The sequence below is a fragment of the Actinia tenebrosa genome, unplaced genomic scaffold (assembly GCF_029948245.1).
Source record: "Actinia tenebrosa isolate PJP-AT-01 unplaced genomic scaffold, QUT_ActTen_1.0 PGA_scaffold2__45_contigs__length_23673736, whole genome shotgun sequence".
Classification (NCBI taxonomy): domain Eukaryota; kingdom Metazoa; phylum Cnidaria; class Anthozoa; order Actiniaria; family Actiniidae; genus Actinia; species Actinia tenebrosa.
In genome coordinates, this window is record NW_028292579.1 from 131,918 (window position 1) to 151,422 (window position 19,505).

Below are 19,505 nucleotides of genomic sequence, written 5' to 3' on the forward strand. Positions count from 1 at the left end.
TCTGTTGTTATGTTATATTTGTTGTTATATTATGTTCTGTTTTTTATTTTTTTCTTTCTTTGTTTCTTTCTTTCTCTCTTTCTTCTCTTCTCTTCTCTTTTCTTCTCTTTTCTTCTCTTTGTTCTCTCTCTCTTCTCTTCTCTTCTGTTCTCTTCTGTTCTCTTCTGTTCTCTTCTCTTTTCTTCTCTTCTCTTCTGTTTTCTTCTCTTCTCTTCTGTTCTCTTCTCTTCTCTTCTGTTCTCTTCTGTTGTCTTCTGTTCTGTTCTCTTCTGTTCTCTTCTCTCTTGAGTTTAAGGAAATTTATATCCTAGGGGATTTAAACTGTGATTTATTATCTACTAATATTAATCAGCAAACCCGCTATTTGAATACGACTGCTGAATTGTTTCAACTTACGCAGTTAATCACAGAACCAACTAGAGTCACTGAAAAAAGTAAAACCCTCATTGATGTGATCTTAACGAATAGCCCAGATAGGGTAGTCCGAAGTGGAGTGGTTCACATTGGTATCAGTGACCATAGTCTGGTTTATACAATACGGAAAATAGCAATTCCGACAAACAACAATCACTGTAAGATCTCATTTAGATCGGCTAAAAACTTTGACTCCGACAAGTTTCTTATGGATTTAGCAACACTCCCTTGGGATTGGTTGGATAATAAGGAAAGCCCGGATGACATGTGGGACAGATGGAAAGAGTTATTTCTCTCTGTTCTTGACTCGCACGCTCCGATCAAAACAAAACGAATAAGAAACAAGAAGTCTCCCTGGATGACAACTGATTTGAGGAAAGCTATGTACGATAGAGATAAAATGAAACAAAAAGCTACTCAAACGAATTCGAGGGACGACTGGAGTGATTATAAGTCTATTAGAAATCGCGTCAACAACGAGATAAAAAGAGCCAAGAAGTCATATTATGAAAATCATTTTGCACAAAATTCAAAAAACTCAAAGGAGGTCTGGAAAGCTATTAATGAAGTCCTCTCACGAAGGACTAAATCTGGCTCTTATGTAACATCTATCAAAACAGGTGATACATCGATGTGTGACTCGAAGGAAATAGCTGAGGTATTCAATTGTCATTTTTCTGAAATTGGGACTAAATTAGCTTGTTTAATTCCCGATGGACCGACTGCTTATAATGATTATCTAATTAGAATTGGCTCAACATTCACCTTACGACACACATCAGTTGATGAACTTATGAAAATCATTAATTCTATTGACGTTAAAAAAGCGACAGGTCTTGACGGTATACCATCTCATTTCATCAAGATTGCTTCACCAGTAATAAGTCAATCACTAGTGAAGCTATTCAATCAATCAGTTGATAAAGGGATTTTTCCTAACGGCTTGAAACTTGCGAAAGTTACGCCAATTCATAAAGCTAATGACAAAGATGATTTGAATAATTACCGTCCCATTTCGGTCTTACCTACTATTGCTAAGATTTTCGAGAGAATAGTTTTTAACCAGTTATATGAGTATCTAAACTCAAATAATTTACTTTCTCAAAAGCAGTCGGGATTTAGACCGCTTCATTCGACTACTACTGCACTCCTAGAAGCCACAACGGAGTGGCTTACCAATATGGATGAAGGTAAATTGAACTGTGTCACTTTCCTAGATTTTAAAAAAGCTTTTGACACAGTAAATCACTCCATACTTCTCCACAAATTATACTATTATGGGATTGCAGAAGAGTCGATAAAGTGGTTCAAATCTTACCTCACAGATCGTAGTCAGAGATGCTACATAAACCATACCTTATCTAGCTCTAGAACACTCGATTGCGGCATCCCTCAAGGCTCAATCCTTGGGCCATTATTATTTATTATTTACATAAACGATCTGCCAAATAGTGTCAAATTTTCAAATGCTAGAATGTATGCTGATGACACAAGTCTCACCACTTGTGGCACATCACAAAAGACTCTATTTGACGAGGTGAACGCTGATATTTCCAATATTCATAACTGGTTGAAAGCTAACAAACTTAGCTTAAATTCAGCTAAAACAGAGCACATGTTTATTGCTTCTGACGATAAATTGAAAAAAATTACCTCCGAACCACACATATATTTAAATAGCAAACCAATTACTAGAGTCTCTACAGCAAAAACTCTGGGTGTTGTGATTGACGAACGGGTGTCTTGGGTTGCTCATATTGATTACATTTGTAAAAAAATATCCTCTGGATTGAGTGGCATAAGACGAGTCCGCGATTACATCCCCTTGGAGACAGCTATTACCATATATGAGGCTCTCGTTTTACCTTGGTTTGACTATTGTGACGTGGTATGGGATAATTTACCAGTAACGTCTGCTGAAAGATTGCAAAAAATGCAAAATAGAGCTGCAAGAATAATAACAAAAAGCAGCTACGATGTCAGATCTAGTGATATTTTAACTTCTTTAGGCTGGAAAAGCTTACAAAGAAGAAGAAAGGAGCATAAAGCAATAATGATGTTTAAGACTTTAAATGCACTTGCACCAAAATCTGTAAGGGAACTCTTTTATTTTCAAGAAAATACCTACGATTTTCGTGGTAGAGAGAAGTGCTTAAAGTTACCGAAACCCAGCACTGAGTTTTTAAAAAGAGCTCTCTCTTATGACGGTGCAAAAGTGTGGAACTCGTTACCCCAAAGTGTCAGACTGTCCAATAATTTAAAATCTTTTAAGAGGAATCTTTCGTCTGTTGGTCCTTAACACTTTAATTACTATAATATTTTTGGGGGGTAGATGAGAATTTATTTCATAAATCTGTCTATATATTCTTAACGTTATTATAAATTTTTTATATATATTACCTATGAACTCCGGTTTTCATGGAAAACCAATTTGTACATTGATGAAATTTCCCGAGATTAATAAAAAGACATCTCGCTCTCTCTCTCTCTCTTCTCTTCGTTGTCTTATTTATATTTCTTCTGTTTTTTGTTTCTTATATTTATTTATTTTATGTTCTTTCTGTTCTATTATATATGTTGTATTATGTTGTATTCTGTTGTCTTTGTTGTTGTATTTTGTTTGTTGTTTTATTTTTCTCTTATTTTCTTTGTTTATTTTTGTTCTTTGTTATTTATGTTCTCTTCTGTTCTCTTTGTTCTATTTGTTCTCTTCTGTTATCTTCTGTCTATTCTGTTCTCTTTTGTTCTCTTCTGTTCTCTTCTGTTCTCTTCTGTTCTTCTTTCTCTTCTGTTCTTCTCTTTTCTCTTTCTCTTCTTCTCTCTCTTCTCTTCACTTCTCTTCTGTTGTCTTGTCTTGTCTTCCCTTCCCTTCCCTTCACGAAGCATCTTCGTATTTAGCAGTAGTTTTAGCAGAGTCGAGCACACGCTCCTAACCAATCAGAACGCGTAATTTATAGCAGTTATTTTATAATAGGTCACAGTCTTCTATCGTGTCAGCCCAAAACACAAAGTTAAGATTGTCAAGGTAGGAAAACTTTTCTCTTGTCTTCTCTTCTCAATATGATTAGTGCTGCGTCTCATACCTTGTTGGGTGGGGTAGAATGTTACGAGACACTTCTAAGTTATTCAGATAAAGACCCGACCCAAATGGATATGTTTTCTAACTTTTAAATTATGTTTGCCTTGAAGATAAGTTCCGTTCAGTTTCATAAAAAATATAAACTTACTATTGCGATTGTTAACCCTGCGCTTATACAAACTCATAAGGGTTTTTAGTAGGCTATGAACAGGAGGCTTACAACTGAGGGGTGGGGTGGGGGTGGGGGGCTTATAAAAGGGAGGAGAAAAGCGTCTAAAATCCCTTTTATTACATCTTAATCGAGCACGGTGTTCATGCAAAAATAGCAGTAATAGTTTTGAAACACGAATGTGCTCAAGAAACAAACTATATCATCGATGAAGGAGCTATTTCTATTACATACGGATGGGCTTATATTATAATCAGGGGGCTTATAACCGGGATTCTACTGTATCTATCTCTACTCACATTTTACTGGAAAAGAAAAAAAAACTACACAATGAAAAGTCTATTCTCTCCACTATCTTCCCAACATATTGACCTACACAAGGAAAGATCTATTCTCTCCACTATCGTCCCAACATATTGACCCACATTTTCATCTTGTTTCTCAGGCGCTTCAAGAACATGGTCATGTAGTGGCCATGACAGGAGATGGTGTCAATGATGCTGTAGCTCTCAAGCGTGCAGATATAGGTGTAGCTATGGGTAAAACTGGCACAGATGTGAGTAAGGAAGCAGCTGGTATCATCCTGGTCAACGATGACTTCAATACTATCATGGCGGCCATTGAAGAAGGGAAGGGAATCTATTACAACATCAAGAATTTTGTGCGCTTTCAGCTGAGCACGTAAGTCATTATTAATTAATTAATTAATCAATTAATTAATAACCTTTATTTACCGTGGTCAATGGACTTAGCTAAAAGCTACTTCACAGCCATGCCACACACAAAAATAGACAATAGACATTATGAATAAAAAGTAATTTAAAAGCTTATACATAAGAATAGACTATAAAAATATGAGGTGTCAGTCATAGTACCATTTTCCCGCCAATACACACGCGTACGCGTTTCATCTTTAGAGTTTGCCGCCATATCCACAGGTTCAGTAAAACTTTTCCCTCGCTACGCCATTGGTGGTAGGTCAGCTTTTAGGTATTTCATGGAAGAGGTATCTTTTTCCGTTCACAAGAGGAACACAAAAGTTAATAGTCCTTTGCGTCGATACAAGAGTCCCTTGGTCTATAGCATGAGGGGATTGAAATTTTCTTTGTCAAAGGATCGACGTCCACACTTGTTTTTCACTATCACTGGTTTCTGATTGGGTGACTTCTGATTTAAATGAAAAATCAGAACCAATATTATGATTCAAGGATATTTTCTGTGGTCACGTATTCCATTAAAGAAACAGAAAACGCTTGCTCGTGCTGTGTGCAGTTATAAAGCACGTGGGGGTTAGCAGAACACGAGAGAAGTGTTAGGAGAAGCACGACGCTTAGCAGACACTTCTCGTGCGTTTTACCAATCCCCAAGTGCTTTATAACTTCTCACAGCTCAGCTAGCAAGTTTTTTGTTTCTTTAATAAAAATTCAAATTAGAATAACCATTATTTTGGATACGAATTTCGAAACAGAAAGTGTACACGCGTGCTCTATGTTCTCATAAAGCACACGCTCTCAACCAATCAGAACGCGATATTTATGACAGTTATTTTATAACTAGTTTTCGCTGGTAACCATACGCTAACTAGAAGAATTTTTCTTTCATTTTATCAGGAGTATAGCTGCCATTTCCCTCATTACAATCTCTACCTTCCTCAAACTTCCTAACCCTCTGAACGCCATGCAAATCCTATGGATCAACATTATCATGGACGGCCCTCCTGCTCAGAGGTAACGACGGTGTCTTCGCTTTCTTTCTTGTTTTATTTTTCATTATTTTATTTACTGTTCATAATGTATGGCAGGGGGGGGGGCAGGTGAAATTGAGGGGGGATCGGGAAAATTTTGGTAGGAAAAAGGGGGGATGGGCAAGTTTTTATCAGAAAAATGGGGGTGTATGCACAATTTTTGGAAGAAGCTACAAGCCTTGCTTAGGGGGGATTTTTTTGCATGACTTTAAGGGGGTGTTAAGAATTATTCTGGACATTTCAAATTTTCACCTGCCCCCCCCTCTCTCTGCCATACATTATGAATACAGCCTTGGGACGTTCATGGGCATTGTTCGCGTGCATTCTGTCTACGCATAAATTTAAAGAGCGCGCTTTCATCGTGATGACGTCATTCCAATGTTTTGATAAGCAAAATATCACGAAGAGCTTCATTAATCTTTTATAGCTCTAAAACAAAGTCGGGCAGCCCTCTTTTTTATTTCGTTTCTCTGAAGTACTTTATAATGCCGATTTTTAGGGAAAAAATAAGAATAATCTGACGATGGGATCAAATCGAAATTTCATATTTTGTGCATTATTGGAATAGAATTTCACGCAACGTGAAGGCTCCAAGTCAACACTTGTAGCCCAAAAAAAGGTATATTTCTAATTTTTATCACAAATTTTAAATGCCAATTGGTTATTTTCTAGAGATCTGGGGAAAATGGGGACAAAAAATTTATTTATTCAGTAAAATATGGCCTATTTTTGACAGCTTTCCATGTATACATTGTTCGCGCGTTTTTATCGTAAAAAGGTGAACTTACACGCATTCTGACAGCTAAACGAAGTTTGTGACCCCCATTTTTTATTTGCTTATTTTACTTCTAGTATGATGTAGTTTCCTCGTGCAAATTTTTTTAAGTCTGACGATGGGGACTTTTGCTCATGAACGTCCCTAAGCCCAGAATGGGTGGGAGGGGTGATTATTAGAGAGGAAGGCTTATAGAGGATTTACGTTACTTTTATCTCATTCCTTCAGCCTTGGTGTAGAACCAGTGGAACGTGACGTCATGCGTAAGCCACCACGTAACGTCAAAGACCCGATGATCACCAAGAGTCTTCTTATGAAGGTGCTCTTATCGGCAGTGCTCATAGTCACTGGTACATTATGGGTCTTCTGGAGAGAGGTACAAAAAACTAGACACACACTCAGTAACGTAGAGTGTACCATAGAAGAAGGTCAAAAAATGGCCGCCATGTTGGTTGACATGACAAAAGACACCAAGGCCAAATCTTTTGTTCCAGTCAACCAAAATGGCGGCTATGACATAACCTGCACGCCCCTGCATTACCTGTAACAATGTTGTTGGGTTTACTGCTGGTTAGTGACTTTATTCTAAGTTATTATTATTATTCGTTTCAGATGCGTGATAACATCATTACCAAACGTGATACAACCATGACGTTCACGTGTTTCGTGTTCTTCGATATGTTCAATGCTCTCAGCTGCAGATCACAGGTGTAGTGCAATATCTTTTCACACGCCACGATGGATTCTCCTTATCCCTCCTATTTTTCCTCGCAAAACACCTAATTACCTTATCGTATGTAAATTGCTCAATTCAAATCACGTGATGTTTCCATGAACTCTCTCAACAATTGTTCCTTTATCTTTCTGAAATATATTCGTTCATATTCATGTGGATATGAAAACATTAGAAAGAAGCATTTCTCCAGAGAACATCATGTAAACATCACAGGGTTTGAATTGGGCAATTTATATACGAAGGTGAAGACGGCCATTTTTTTGCTGCATATGTAAAAGTGAATAATGGAGAATTTTGTTTGAAACGTCATAATGTTTAACTTATCCCCCCCTCCCCCAAGAGGCTATATTTTTCAATGATCCCCCATTAGTGTTTGCTACTGAGTGACCCCCTGTGATATCTGTCAATACCCCCTCCAAGTTGTATGAAAAAAACACGTGACCCCCCTCCCCCCCCACCCCACCCCACCTTTAATCCTCCGATCCCCACTCCTCTAGGCGATAAATAATAATCGCTCCCTAATCATTCTTTTCGTATAGGAAAAGTCAATCTTCACGGTTGGATTCTTCAAGAACCGTTTCTTCCTATATGCCGTCGGCGGCTCTCTGATTGGCCAGATGCTAGTGATATATTTCCCTCCACTACAGGCAGTCTTCCAGACGGAAGCGCTACACATTCTAGACATAGGCCTATTAATACTAGTGTCGTCGTCAGTCTTCTTAGTGGACGAGTGTAGAAAGTTTATAAGTCGTAGATTCTCGCGTGAGAGGGGCTTGGCTTATAAGAAAATGTACCCCGTATAGCACTACTGTATTTAAATTATTTTCTAGTAAATTAGCAATAATAATCTTTTTGGGGAATACCTACGTCACCTGCTAAGGTAAAGGTGTAAAGGTAAAGGTGACGCATGATGGCGTCATTGACCTCTACTACCAGGCTCCCTTGCACACTTTCTTTTGTTCAGTTAATTAGCACCAATTGTCTTACTATTCTCATAAGGAAATACAAATTTAAAGAAGAAAGAAAATTTGCGAAGCATCTTGGTAGTTGGATTCAAATGACCGTTCATTTTTTATTGGGGAGGAGTGAGATGGGGTTCACTTAGTAACCCTGACCCCTCCCCCCTCCGACTTCCCTGGTAAAAAATAAACGACCCTTGTGAATACCAATCGTTGTTATACGCCAATGGATGACGCCATAACAGATAATATAATCGTCTAAAAATTTATCATAAAAATAACTAGCTTTTTGTAAAAACAAATTTCAGTGAAAAGCTAATGGGCCAATCGTGTAAAAGTTTTGATAAAAAGTATTTAAAAGTAATTGAATATTTTATAATACAACAAATGTTGTGCATAATAATTTATAGTTATTGCCTTGAGCAAATCTTTAATCAATTCTGATTGGCCGAAAATCTATCGGTAATTTCGATTAGCGGAATACTACGTTAATTCTGATTGGTACAATCGAATTAGTGACGTATTAATATTCGTTGCTGGAAAACGATTTGCATGTTTTTTCCGAACCTGACGGTAAAATGTCGAGGGAAAAAACATCGCTTTGCTGTAGCATGAATATTGACAGCAATAATAGTTAAACAAAGACTATACATTTGTATTAAAGAGTTTTACTGTCAACTTGAAAAATGGAAAAAAGAATGAATGGGAGGGGGGGGGGGGGGGGAGAAGTAAAAAAAAGTTTTCAAACTTGACCTTTAATTTTGGGGTTCCTGTGGTGAAATTTTAAAAAATTCCTAAAATTATTATTTTTTATAAAGCCTTACTATAGAATTAGTTAACATTCTTTAAGTAGATCTTCGAGTTTCACTTTCTTTTTATTCCTAAAAAACGCATTACATTTACTGCAACCTCAACCCAACCCAAACCACAGGCAACCCAGGCTGGAACGTTTTTATCCTTTTATTTCCAAACTTCTCAAAGCTTTCCAAACGTACTTTTGTCAGGGTGTTTTTTTTTTGGTGCATTATAAGAGCTGTTATGTAAGTTTTACTTAAAAGGGAAAAAAACCCAGAAAAATATGGAATATAATAATGTGATTTTGCGATTGTGTGACCTGATGACTTAGTGACTGACAGTCCAAGTAAGACGAAAGAAAACAATGGGATTAGTGTATACTATGTATGCTAACTTTTTTTTTCCAAGTAAAATTACTCTATTATATAGAGTGTTAACTTACAGAAATTTTGAACAAATGGATTTTTTTTAGCAGCGAATAACAATGCTCTAAATGCATTCCTTTTCAGTCTTGGGATCTCAAGGGATTCTTTGAGTTTCTTTAGTGCGCAATAGGCGTTTCCAAAGATAAATATCTCATTGTTCAATAGTCCAATAAGAAAAAGAGCTAATGGTAAGGAAATTAAGATTCGTTGAGCACTGAAAATTATCTTTAGAAAGATTTATTGTTTCGTCCGCCATATTGATGATATGATCGAGCAAAGAAACGACGATGGAGCGTGGAATAAGTCAAGAATGTGGCTGGATTCAACTTGTAGATGCCCGGTACGTTATGTCTACAAAACAACTTCAGGTTTGTCACTTTCTAATCAAGTTTATTGGGTGTATTTCAGTATTTGTTTAATTTGCATAACACAATAAGGAACTGGTCATTGATTATTACTAGGGAAGGGGGGGTGGGGGGTATCTGTGGTAAACTAGCTAATTTTTCTAAGTTCAATTTCAACATTTTTGAAAGAAAATTTAATTCTCATAAAGTTTTATAAGAATGATTTATTATTTTAGGGCAAACAGCCGCAAGTTCCGCTTATCTTTTTTAATCGTAACACGAAACCCCGTAACACAAGACAAACCACACAGACAACCCAGACTTGAACTTTTTTGTCCTTTTATTTTCAAACTTCTCAAAGCTTTTCCAAGCCTTTTTCAACGCAGTTATATAGCACATTATAAGAGCTATAGTCTGGGTTGCCTGTGGTTTGACCTTGCATCCTACAAACCACAGGTACCCCAAACTTGCTATTTTTCGGCTCATTCGTCGATTTGCAGCAAGGGATTTCAATATTTTTTCATACATCGCGGTTGTACAGGAGTTCTTCTCCACGAGAAAATGCAAAAACAAGTTTAACAGTTTCATTTGCGGCCAGGGATTCCAATTGATTAATTTTTCATATACCGGTCTCCCAAAAACCTGTTATACAGGAATTTTCCTCCACTAAAACATGCAAAAACAAGATAAACAGTTTTTTATACGATTGAATATTATGAATTCATCGTTTTTCAAATGATTTCAATATCTTAAGTATATTTTTTAAGCATTTCAGGATAGATATTCTGTCACCTGAACCGTTTCAGATTACTCCGACGAAGGACTAGCGTCCGAAACGTCAGTAAGTTTTTTCATCTTTTCACGGTGTATAATTTACCTTTTCATCATTGTTTGTTTTTGTTTCCTTGCCTACCTTGCTCTCATTGGTTTCTTTTGTCTTATTCTATCATATATACACTCCTTTCTACCACTTCTTTCTCTTTTACTCCGACGAAGGACTAGCGTCCGAAACGTCAGTAAGTTTTTTCATCTTTTCACGGTGTATAATTTACCTTTTCATCATTATCGTTTCAGATTGTATTTTTTTACCACAGGGATCCCAAAATCCATTCATCGCCAAAAAACGCTTTATAGAAGAAAAACTAAAGACTTCTCCTAAAAAGTGCTAGATGTAATAGAAACCCCTATCTTAGCTTTAAATCTTGGCCTAAAACAAATTCCACTTTTCGTTTTATTTCATACAAAACAAGGCTTGTGAAGTTGCGACCCCTAAAATCGCGTTTTCTCGAAGGTCCCAAATTTTCGTCAATTTAAAAATTGGCTTTTCCAAATTGAAATATACACTAATAGAAAGCTGAAGATGAGGGCTTTACATTTCTGAAACTATCTTTTCCGATTCTACGAAAGCGACAGTGTTATTAGTGAAGAAAGTTTCTGGTCTGCAGTCACCCAGTCAGCGGTCTACTGTTTTTACACTTTTCCATATTTTTGGCTGTTGCTGCTTTTCTTTTTCAATAAAACTTACATGAATAACACCTCTTACAATGTGCTAAATAACCGCATCAAAAAGGTTTTTGAAAAGCTTTTAGAAGCTTGAAAATGAAAGTTCGAAAACTTTCTAGTCTGGGTTGCCTGTGGTTTGATCTTGCACCAAACAAACCACAGGCACCCCAAACTTGCTATATTTTGCTTTTTCATTTTCCAACTTCTCAAAGGATTTTCAAAATTTTGTCAACGCATATATTTAGCGCACTATAAGAGGTGTTATTCATGCAAGTTTTATTGAAAAAGAGGATAAAAAACATAGAAAAATATGCAAAAGTTTAAAAACAGTAGACCGCTGACTAGGTGACTGCAGACTAGAAACTTTCTTCAATTATAACACCATTATTTTTATATCATTCGAAAAGATAGTTTCAAAAACGTAAAGCCCTCATCCTCAGCTTTCTATTAGTGTATATTTTGCTTATAAAAAGTGAGATTTTAATTTGACGAAAAATTGGGACCTTCGAAAAATCGTGATTTTAGGGGTCGCAACTTCAAGAGCCTTGTTTTCTATGAAATAATGCGAAAAGTCCAAATTTTTTTGCGCCAAGATTTAAAGCTAAGATAGGTGTTTCTAATGCACCTATCGCTTTTTGAGAAAAGTCTTTAGTTTTTTTTCTATAAAGCGTTTAGTGGCGATGATTGGATTTTGGGATCCCTGTGGTAAAATAATACAGGTTCATAAGGCCGGAAATCTGACTTTTCTTTCCGATAAATGAAGTTTTATCAAAAATTACTTATGGTGATATGTTATTGAGACAAAAAGATGCATTTTTTATCAATTTATTTCCAAAAACGCGATATTTAAAATATTAGGAGTATTCATAATACGCCACAGGGATCCCACAATTTTATAACTAAAAATTCCAAAAAAATTAAAAATTATTTTTTTCAAGTATTTCATATTTCCTGAAAGTCTCTTATAAACCTCTGAATGAATCATGGAAAATGCCTCAACTTTTTGAAGTATTTGTTGAGAAAATCGCGCTTTGAATTTGTTAACATACCACAGGGATCCCACATATTCCCCATGTCTTAAACCGGTAAAATTCAAAATTCGTTTTTTGCTTATTTTTCGTAACTATTAAATCCTTTTATCAATTATCTCACTCTTTATTTTAAAAACTGGGCTTCTTGCATGGGACTTCAGCATTAAAACATCATATATCTTTACTGTACTTTCGGCCCGTAAGCCCTTTGGGCAACGCCATGGATAGTACGAAAATAGCGTATGAAAAATAAACGGCGTTTGATGTAAGAGGTATTGAATTTTCTATTACTTTTACAACTGTTTTTCAAGACATTATTAAACAGCATTTTAGTTTTTCCACGAACTTTTCATCGCCATTCCATTCATTGTCAACAGAAACAAAAAAATGATACTCAAGGGAGTGGTCAGCCTAAAGTCTCTAAAGATGAAAGGTGTTTTTGTATAGAGCACGCTTTTTAACAGCAAACTTTTCTTTATCTTGCAGATTTGCCATTCTCAAGGGATTCGTAGACATCCAACAAACTTGTTTTGTTCCGCCATTTTGAAAAACGCCAAGAAGAAGCCATCAAAGTGTTCCAAAAATGTCAAGAAACCAGCCGTAATATAGATCCTAGACGTCTAAAACCAAAGGTAATTTGAAATAGAAACTTTGTCAAACTATTAAGATTAGAAAAGTTAATAAAAATCGTCTAAATTCGTTGATTTTTAAGGAGTTTGTAGCTCGCACATGTTGAAGAGCACTTATTAAACTGCGCAATGGTTTCTTTGGCTTGTAATAATACTGATTTTGTACCTGGGGCAGCTTATTTATATTATGTCTTATCTTTAGAACGGTTTAGAAACTTATTGTATTTATATATCTAGTCGTACCTAGAAGTACCTTGACAATAACCCGTAGAAAGAAATAAGTTTTAGTTATCAAACCCGCCATCTTAGAGAAGCAATTCCGTTTTTTTTTCTTCTTCTATTTATTTCCTAGATTCATGTATAGAAAACATTTATTATATTCTATTTCTAAATTTGAAGCCGAGTTTAACGCTACCTACATTAACACCCATAAGATTATACGTTTTTCTTCCTTTTAACTTATCCTTTCTCAAGTTATTTCTCTATCTCTTTATTCATTTATCTATTCATTTTTGTTAGACCACCAAATCATGGACGTCAACCAGAGCAAAGAATCAAAAATGGAAAAGGCGTTTGCAATGCTGCTGACAAGGACTAGGGAGGCCCATGTTCGATCGACGTGTTTGTAGTGGTTATACAAGCAGGTTACACAAAATATCACTTTAAAAAATATTTTTCTCATTTGTTTTTCGGATTCAATATTACGTGTTTTACTTGTATTTGTGTTTTACTTTTGATGTGTAATAAATGAGTTTTTAAATATTTATCGTTTGTTTATTTCGTGGTACACCCCTTTTCAAATTTTCGTTTTTTCCCGCCAAAAAACTTAGAAAATTTTCAACCTCCATGTCACGTGATCTACCTCATGGAACAGAACTTTTTCCCCGCGCAAAAACTTAAAAGAATTTTCAGCAGGTTCGTTAGCAACCTTAGCCTCTCACTGCTCCACACCCACTTGCACCTCTTTGTTGCTTTACCACCTTTACCCTTTAGCATTTTTTGCCACACCCTCTTGCGCCTCCTTTTTGCTTTACCACCTTTACCCTTCAGCTACCTTTGCACCTCTACCCCACCCATCTAATCCCCTGCCTTTGTCATCTTTAATACCCCTATTGTTTGGTTCAGACAATAAACAAGACATTAATTATTCAGAAGAATTTTAATTGGATAATTTATTCAGGCTATTACAGAGCTATGTGACTTAAGGTACATTGATACCTAACCCTTCAACAAACTCACTAACAGTATACAGGACAGCAAGAGAGACTTCAAGGCAAGTGGCAATATCAAGGTAAGTGGTTCAAATCCCAGGTAAGGTCAAATCTCAAGGAAAAGCTGGACAAGTCAAGCAAGAAGACAGCAGCCCACAAGACAGGATAAAGGTAAGTTAACCAGAATTGAACCCCAAATTGGCAAAGAAAATCAGAAATTGGCTTTAATAAAAAAAAATCAAATTGGCAATAAAAAAAATAAAAAAAATTCAAATTGGCCAAAAAAAATAACAAAAAAATAAAAAATTGTGGAAAAAAGCCATAAATTTTGAAAAAATATATACTAAGTCTTTTTGTACTTTTTTTTGCCCCTAGGGTAATTAGATGAAGGTCCCTGAGATCAAAAGTTCAAACCTACCCTCCCCTTAAGGAAAAGTGGCCCTCAACAAAAGTGTTAAGGGGCACCCTTAAGGGTTTGGAATAGGATGAACTAATGACCTCAGGGACAGACCTTTTGATTGGGATTCTAAAGACGTAGGTGTTGCTTGAGTAAAAGACTTGTACTGGATACTGAAAAAGGCATAAAACTAGTGTTGTACTTTGCCAAAAAGATTCCGAAATACAATTGTAGTGCCAAAATGAAATACAATTGTAGTGCCAAAATGAAATTATAGCCAATGTGAATAAGTGATGGTCTTAGGTGAGATAATTGGAGAAATTTAGAATTTATTGGATGTTTAATGATGGTCAACACCAGTTTTATGCCTCATATATACAGCATTAATTGGACCCAGTTAAGACATGGAACTTTTCATCTACTGATCAGATTGAAAAAGCTGCCTCAAACTGATTAGAGGCTAGCTTGAACATAGCTTTATGAAAATTATCATGTCTCCAATTTGGATGACTGATGTTATACACCCCCGATACATTGAATATTTGATCAATGAAAAGTTCCATGTCTAACGTGAACCTTACCAGTACTAGAAACAAAATAGACTTTGCAGGATTGCAGCCAACCATGGTGTATGGCAAAATACAGCATGCCGTGTTACTAACAGCATGGCTTTAGGATGGAATCATAGTCAATTTATCCTGTCACTCCAAATCTGTACCATGGTTTACTGAATCCTACCTATTCTGCATTACAGCAAGAGTGACAAATGGTATTTTTTGCTGACCAATCGTTTATAAATATGATAAACTTCAAGGTGGCTTGAAAAGGTATTTTCCGATTTAACCTTGTTTACAACAAGGTACTTGTAAGTTGAATTTTCTTAATGAATTGTTTCCGACCAGGTATTTGCATTAATGTGAATTCATTCCAACATCAGATAAGTCAATTTTTCAAATCACTTTAGATAACCAATCCATGTCCGTGCCGTGGTAATGATACGAGTTAATTTTTATAATAACATTTCAATTCGAAATCATCTTAACAAATAAATCGTTTCAAAGAAAGTACAGAAACCAACTAAGTTTTTAGTATACCATTTGTCGTCTCTTGTTGTACTTTTACTTCAAGCAACACCTACGTCAGACTACGAGATGAACACACCAAGCCCTGTTGAATACCGATGCCAAATAATTGGATTTCTTGTTTGTATTTTTTGTTGCAATCAGGTTTTTTTCAACCAGGTAAAATTTATCGAGTAAAATCGAAATGCTAATAATTTTGAGGCTTTCCACATTGGCCATTACGTAAATGGGTAAAAAAGATAAAATTGGAGCTGATAAATGAAAAAAAATTGGAGCTGCGAGATAAAGTAATTTTTCGTAACAATTATTATTGGCTAGTTCTAAGAAAAAGCATTCAAGTTTTTATGATTTTAGCTTTTAGCCAAACAGTGTAAAAGGTTGCCAAAAATAAAAATATTTAGATAATAAATTATCACAGAAAAGAACTCTAAACAGGATTGATATGGCGTAGCCATAAAACATCATTCAATATGCAAGTGGCATTTTATGCACAGTACGTCTATCTGATGATTGGTGTGTTCACTCATAGTCCTAAGTTAATATTTCACCACTTTAAGAATAAATGGAACCATTTCTAGAGAAACAATTCCACTGATGAGTACAAACACTACAAGCACTTGCAGTTGAGTATGTACAGTGATACAAAAGTAATTTTAGAAATTGCACCTTCCAAACAACATCCTCTGGTTAATTAAAATGGATAACCAAAATTTCAGTGTACCATATTTTGTATAGTAATGTAAGAGATTAAGAAAAGCAATTGCATGACGAAAGAGGACATTGGGGGAAAATACAAAACTTAATGCTGGTAAATTATGCACTTGACCTACCGTGTTGAAGGGAGCGAACCAGGAGTGCAGAATATAGCAGGCAAATCTTTATTAAAGCATCATAATATATGGTAATCAAAGAAAGTAGAACCACACTATCTAATCAAAAATGTTCAATGGAGAAATTGAAAGCCAATAGTAACATGAAAAATATCAAATGCAGCCGATTGGTCATGATTTTGATGATCACGACAAGTACAAGATAGTGGGGTTCTACTGTATCATAAAATGCATCAATGAGAATAACAATCATCATGATATATACAGTATCCTCTCACTAACTATGGTTGCAAATCTACTAAGAAAATCAATGAATCAAATAGAAAGCCAAAAAGAGAGTCTTAATTTTTTCAAGTTCCTTAGAAGAATTTATAGTACAGCAAGAGCATACTGTACAGACTGTAAACATTGTTCCAGTGTAACAAACAAATAAATGGTCTAGGAAAAAGCTTTTTTCCAAATGTTGTGATTCTGCGAATTTGCTAAATCTGAATGGAAAACCAAAATGAAAGAAAGAAAAAAATAAAATGAAGGTTTTAAAGTAATGAAAATCATCTGACCTCAAATGCAAAATACTTGACAACGTATAAACACTTGCTACTGAAAAAATTTGAAAGTAGTTTGAATAGAATACACAAAATTTTGAAAGAAACTTTTTCATATGCATCAATAATCAATCAAGTGGAAAATGAATCATTCAATGGGAGACAAATAATCAAGATCAATAAATATCAGTCAAATGAAAAAAAAGGCAATGGAAATCAATGATCAATCAAATATATATCATAATATGTAGAGTTGATCCAAGCCAGCCAGTCATCAGCTCCAAAGGAGACATCATATGTGCATAAGTTACCAGCATTTAGTAAATTAAAAGAAAATTTACCAATTCTTAAAGTGGTGAAAACAAATCTACATACAACACAGCATTATATGTAGATAGATATAACATTAAAGATTATTCACCAAAGACAAGAGTGAAGATTAGCAAAGATTTACCAAAATGTTTTCGGTAAATACCAACCAGAATCCACTCAATCTATGATGAATAAGTATTTAGTAGAATTACACAGGTGAATATGAGGAAAATATCAAAACATACCAACCAAATGGCACAATCAATTCAAAGGAAATTGTTTTCACTTGTGTAATCTTACTAAATAACATCTAAAACTAACACTTATAGATTCAGCTAGCCTTCATATCCTTGATGAGCCAACTACAAAAACAATAAAAGTGTCAGTATGATGGTCCTCCAAGGTGAGCAAAGCCTAAGGGACCATTATTTTTTTGATCTGGGAGTAAAATGTTTAAGGTGGTCGACTACTTTGGTAAATAGTAAACAGAAAATTGAAAATTGAAACTTTCTTAACCTGAAATTTAATGCTGATTTCAAAAATGCAAAGAAAAATGGGGTTTCCCAAGCTTATTTTTGAGATAATCACTCTGGTATGACATGTGTTTGTACAATTCTGGAAGAAAAATAGCGAAAAGCAAGCTCCGTACAAAAAAACAACAACATAAAACTGAAACTAAGGAAGAAACATGAGTAATTTTCTCCGAACACGTAACTTACACTATATTTATAAAATACTGATAAAAGTTGTTTCAATAAACTATTGTAGACAAAGGATAAACTTTTTTGTTCAGGTTCTACGGTGTGCAAGTTATTGTAAAAATTGAGCACAAAACAAACAGAAAGATTTTTTACATTGTTCTAATAAACAGAATTGTCTTAAACTTTGAAAAATCATGGGATATTACCAGATATTACGGAAAATACCAAAAAAAAGTCCCAAGCAAAATTTGAGGCTTTTGCCCTTTTGAAGTTTAAAACGCGTATTGTTCTTCAATAAAATTGTGAAGATTATTCATCTGTTTTTGAGCGGGCGCACATTGGGGGTACATTGGGCACATGGGCTCAAATCAAACGTTCAAAAGTAGTCAGCCACCTTAAATAATTATTTACATTATGATAATGAAATGACGGCCATTATTGCATTAAGATTACGGAGAGGTCACAATGAATCAGTGGCTCAGATTTCTTGTGTGGGTTACCAAGTAAATTCCACTGCCTGCCCCACCCTCCCTGATAAAAAAATGAACAGTCCTAAGGGTACCCCTACTAAGGAGAATTTGTCAACCACTCCCTTCTGCACAAAAATCTTCATGACTGTAGTTTTGTATTGAAATAAAAGCAAATCATCCGTAAATTTGGACTGAATGCTTAAACTATTATTTTCTTGAGAAAATAGCGAAAAATTACCAACATAATTTGTAAGGCCAAGAAATATTCAAATTTTTGCAGGAAAAAAAAAGGCAAATAAGAAACTCATGTCTAAACTAACTTTGAATTCTTTGAATTCGCTTATGGAGTAGCTATAGAGTGGTTTTTGAGGACAGAGCAAGAGAGTTTCAAAACCTTTAGCCATGAAAGTCTATCACGTGCAGCAACCAAACAAGAGTTCAGAATTAAATGCTTATTTAAACAGCGAAAAATTCTGGAAAGTCGCAAATATACAGGGCAAGAACGTAACCTAATCTTAAAGTTTGTCTAGTCTAGTATAGTTTTGAAGCCTTTCTTACCTTATAATAGTAGAAGTTTCTGTCAACGCCCCGACTTCTCTCGACTCGCCATCTTGTTTCTTCTTGTCAAAGAGACCCTGAAGCATGATGGGTACACGTGCTCCGCTACCCCAGGAAGCCCATGGCGTCTATATCAATCCGCTAAAACAGCCCCAAAGTCTTATTTTTAAAAATTGTTTAAGATGATATGTGAATCAGCATAACATTGGGTTTTTATCACTCGTTCGTCGAGGAAATATTCTTATAAAACTTCACGAAAGAAATGTCAGATTTCCTTATGAAAATGTATTATTTTACCACAGGGATCCCAAATTCCACTGATCGCCAAAAAACGCTTTACAGAAAAAAGTTAAATACCTTTTACAAAAAGGAATTAGAAAGTCCTTTCTTAGATCAAAATCTTAAGCCAAAGAAATTAGGACTTTTTGCATTATTTCATAGAAAACAAGCGTGAAGTTGCGACCCCTAAAATCGCTTTTTTTAGGTACCAAATTTTCGTGAAATTAAAACCTCGCTTTTTCTAAGGAAAATATAAATTAAAAGGAAGCTGAGGATAAGGGGTTTACGTTCTGAAACTATCTTTTCCAATTATATAAAAGCGGTTGCGTTACGGAATAAAAGAATTTTCTCATCTGCAGTTATTTAGTCAACGGTCTACTGTTTTTACACTTTTACATATTTTTGGATGTTTTTGATTTTCGTTTTCAACGAAACTTACACAAATAACACCTCTCATAATGCGCTAAATAACTGCGCTGTTAAAAGTTTGGAAAAGCTTTGCACTCTTTCAAAATGA

General features: G+C 35.2%; 1 protein-coding gene across 1 annotated transcript in view; it reads left to right on the forward strand.

The window, feature by feature from the left end:
* The window catches only part of LOC116303871 (calcium-transporting ATPase type 2C member 1), a 29,425-nt gene extending 20,886 nt beyond the window's left edge, over window positions 1-8,539 (forward strand). The window contains exons 17-22 of the mRNA XM_089033936.1: window positions 3,389-3,439; window positions 4,108-4,343; window positions 5,273-5,389; window positions 6,410-6,557; window positions 6,794-6,889; window positions 7,457-8,539. Of these exons, the coding sequence (XP_088890062.1) occupies window positions 3,389-3,439; window positions 4,108-4,343; window positions 5,273-5,389; window positions 6,410-6,557; window positions 6,794-6,889; window positions 7,457-7,720 (912 nt within the window). The 3' untranslated portion in view covers window positions 7,721-8,539. The remainder of the gene's footprint in view (window positions 1-3,388; window positions 3,440-4,107; window positions 4,344-5,272; window positions 5,390-6,409; window positions 6,558-6,793; window positions 6,890-7,456) is intronic.
* Window positions 8,540-19,505: the final 10,966 nt, after the last annotated feature.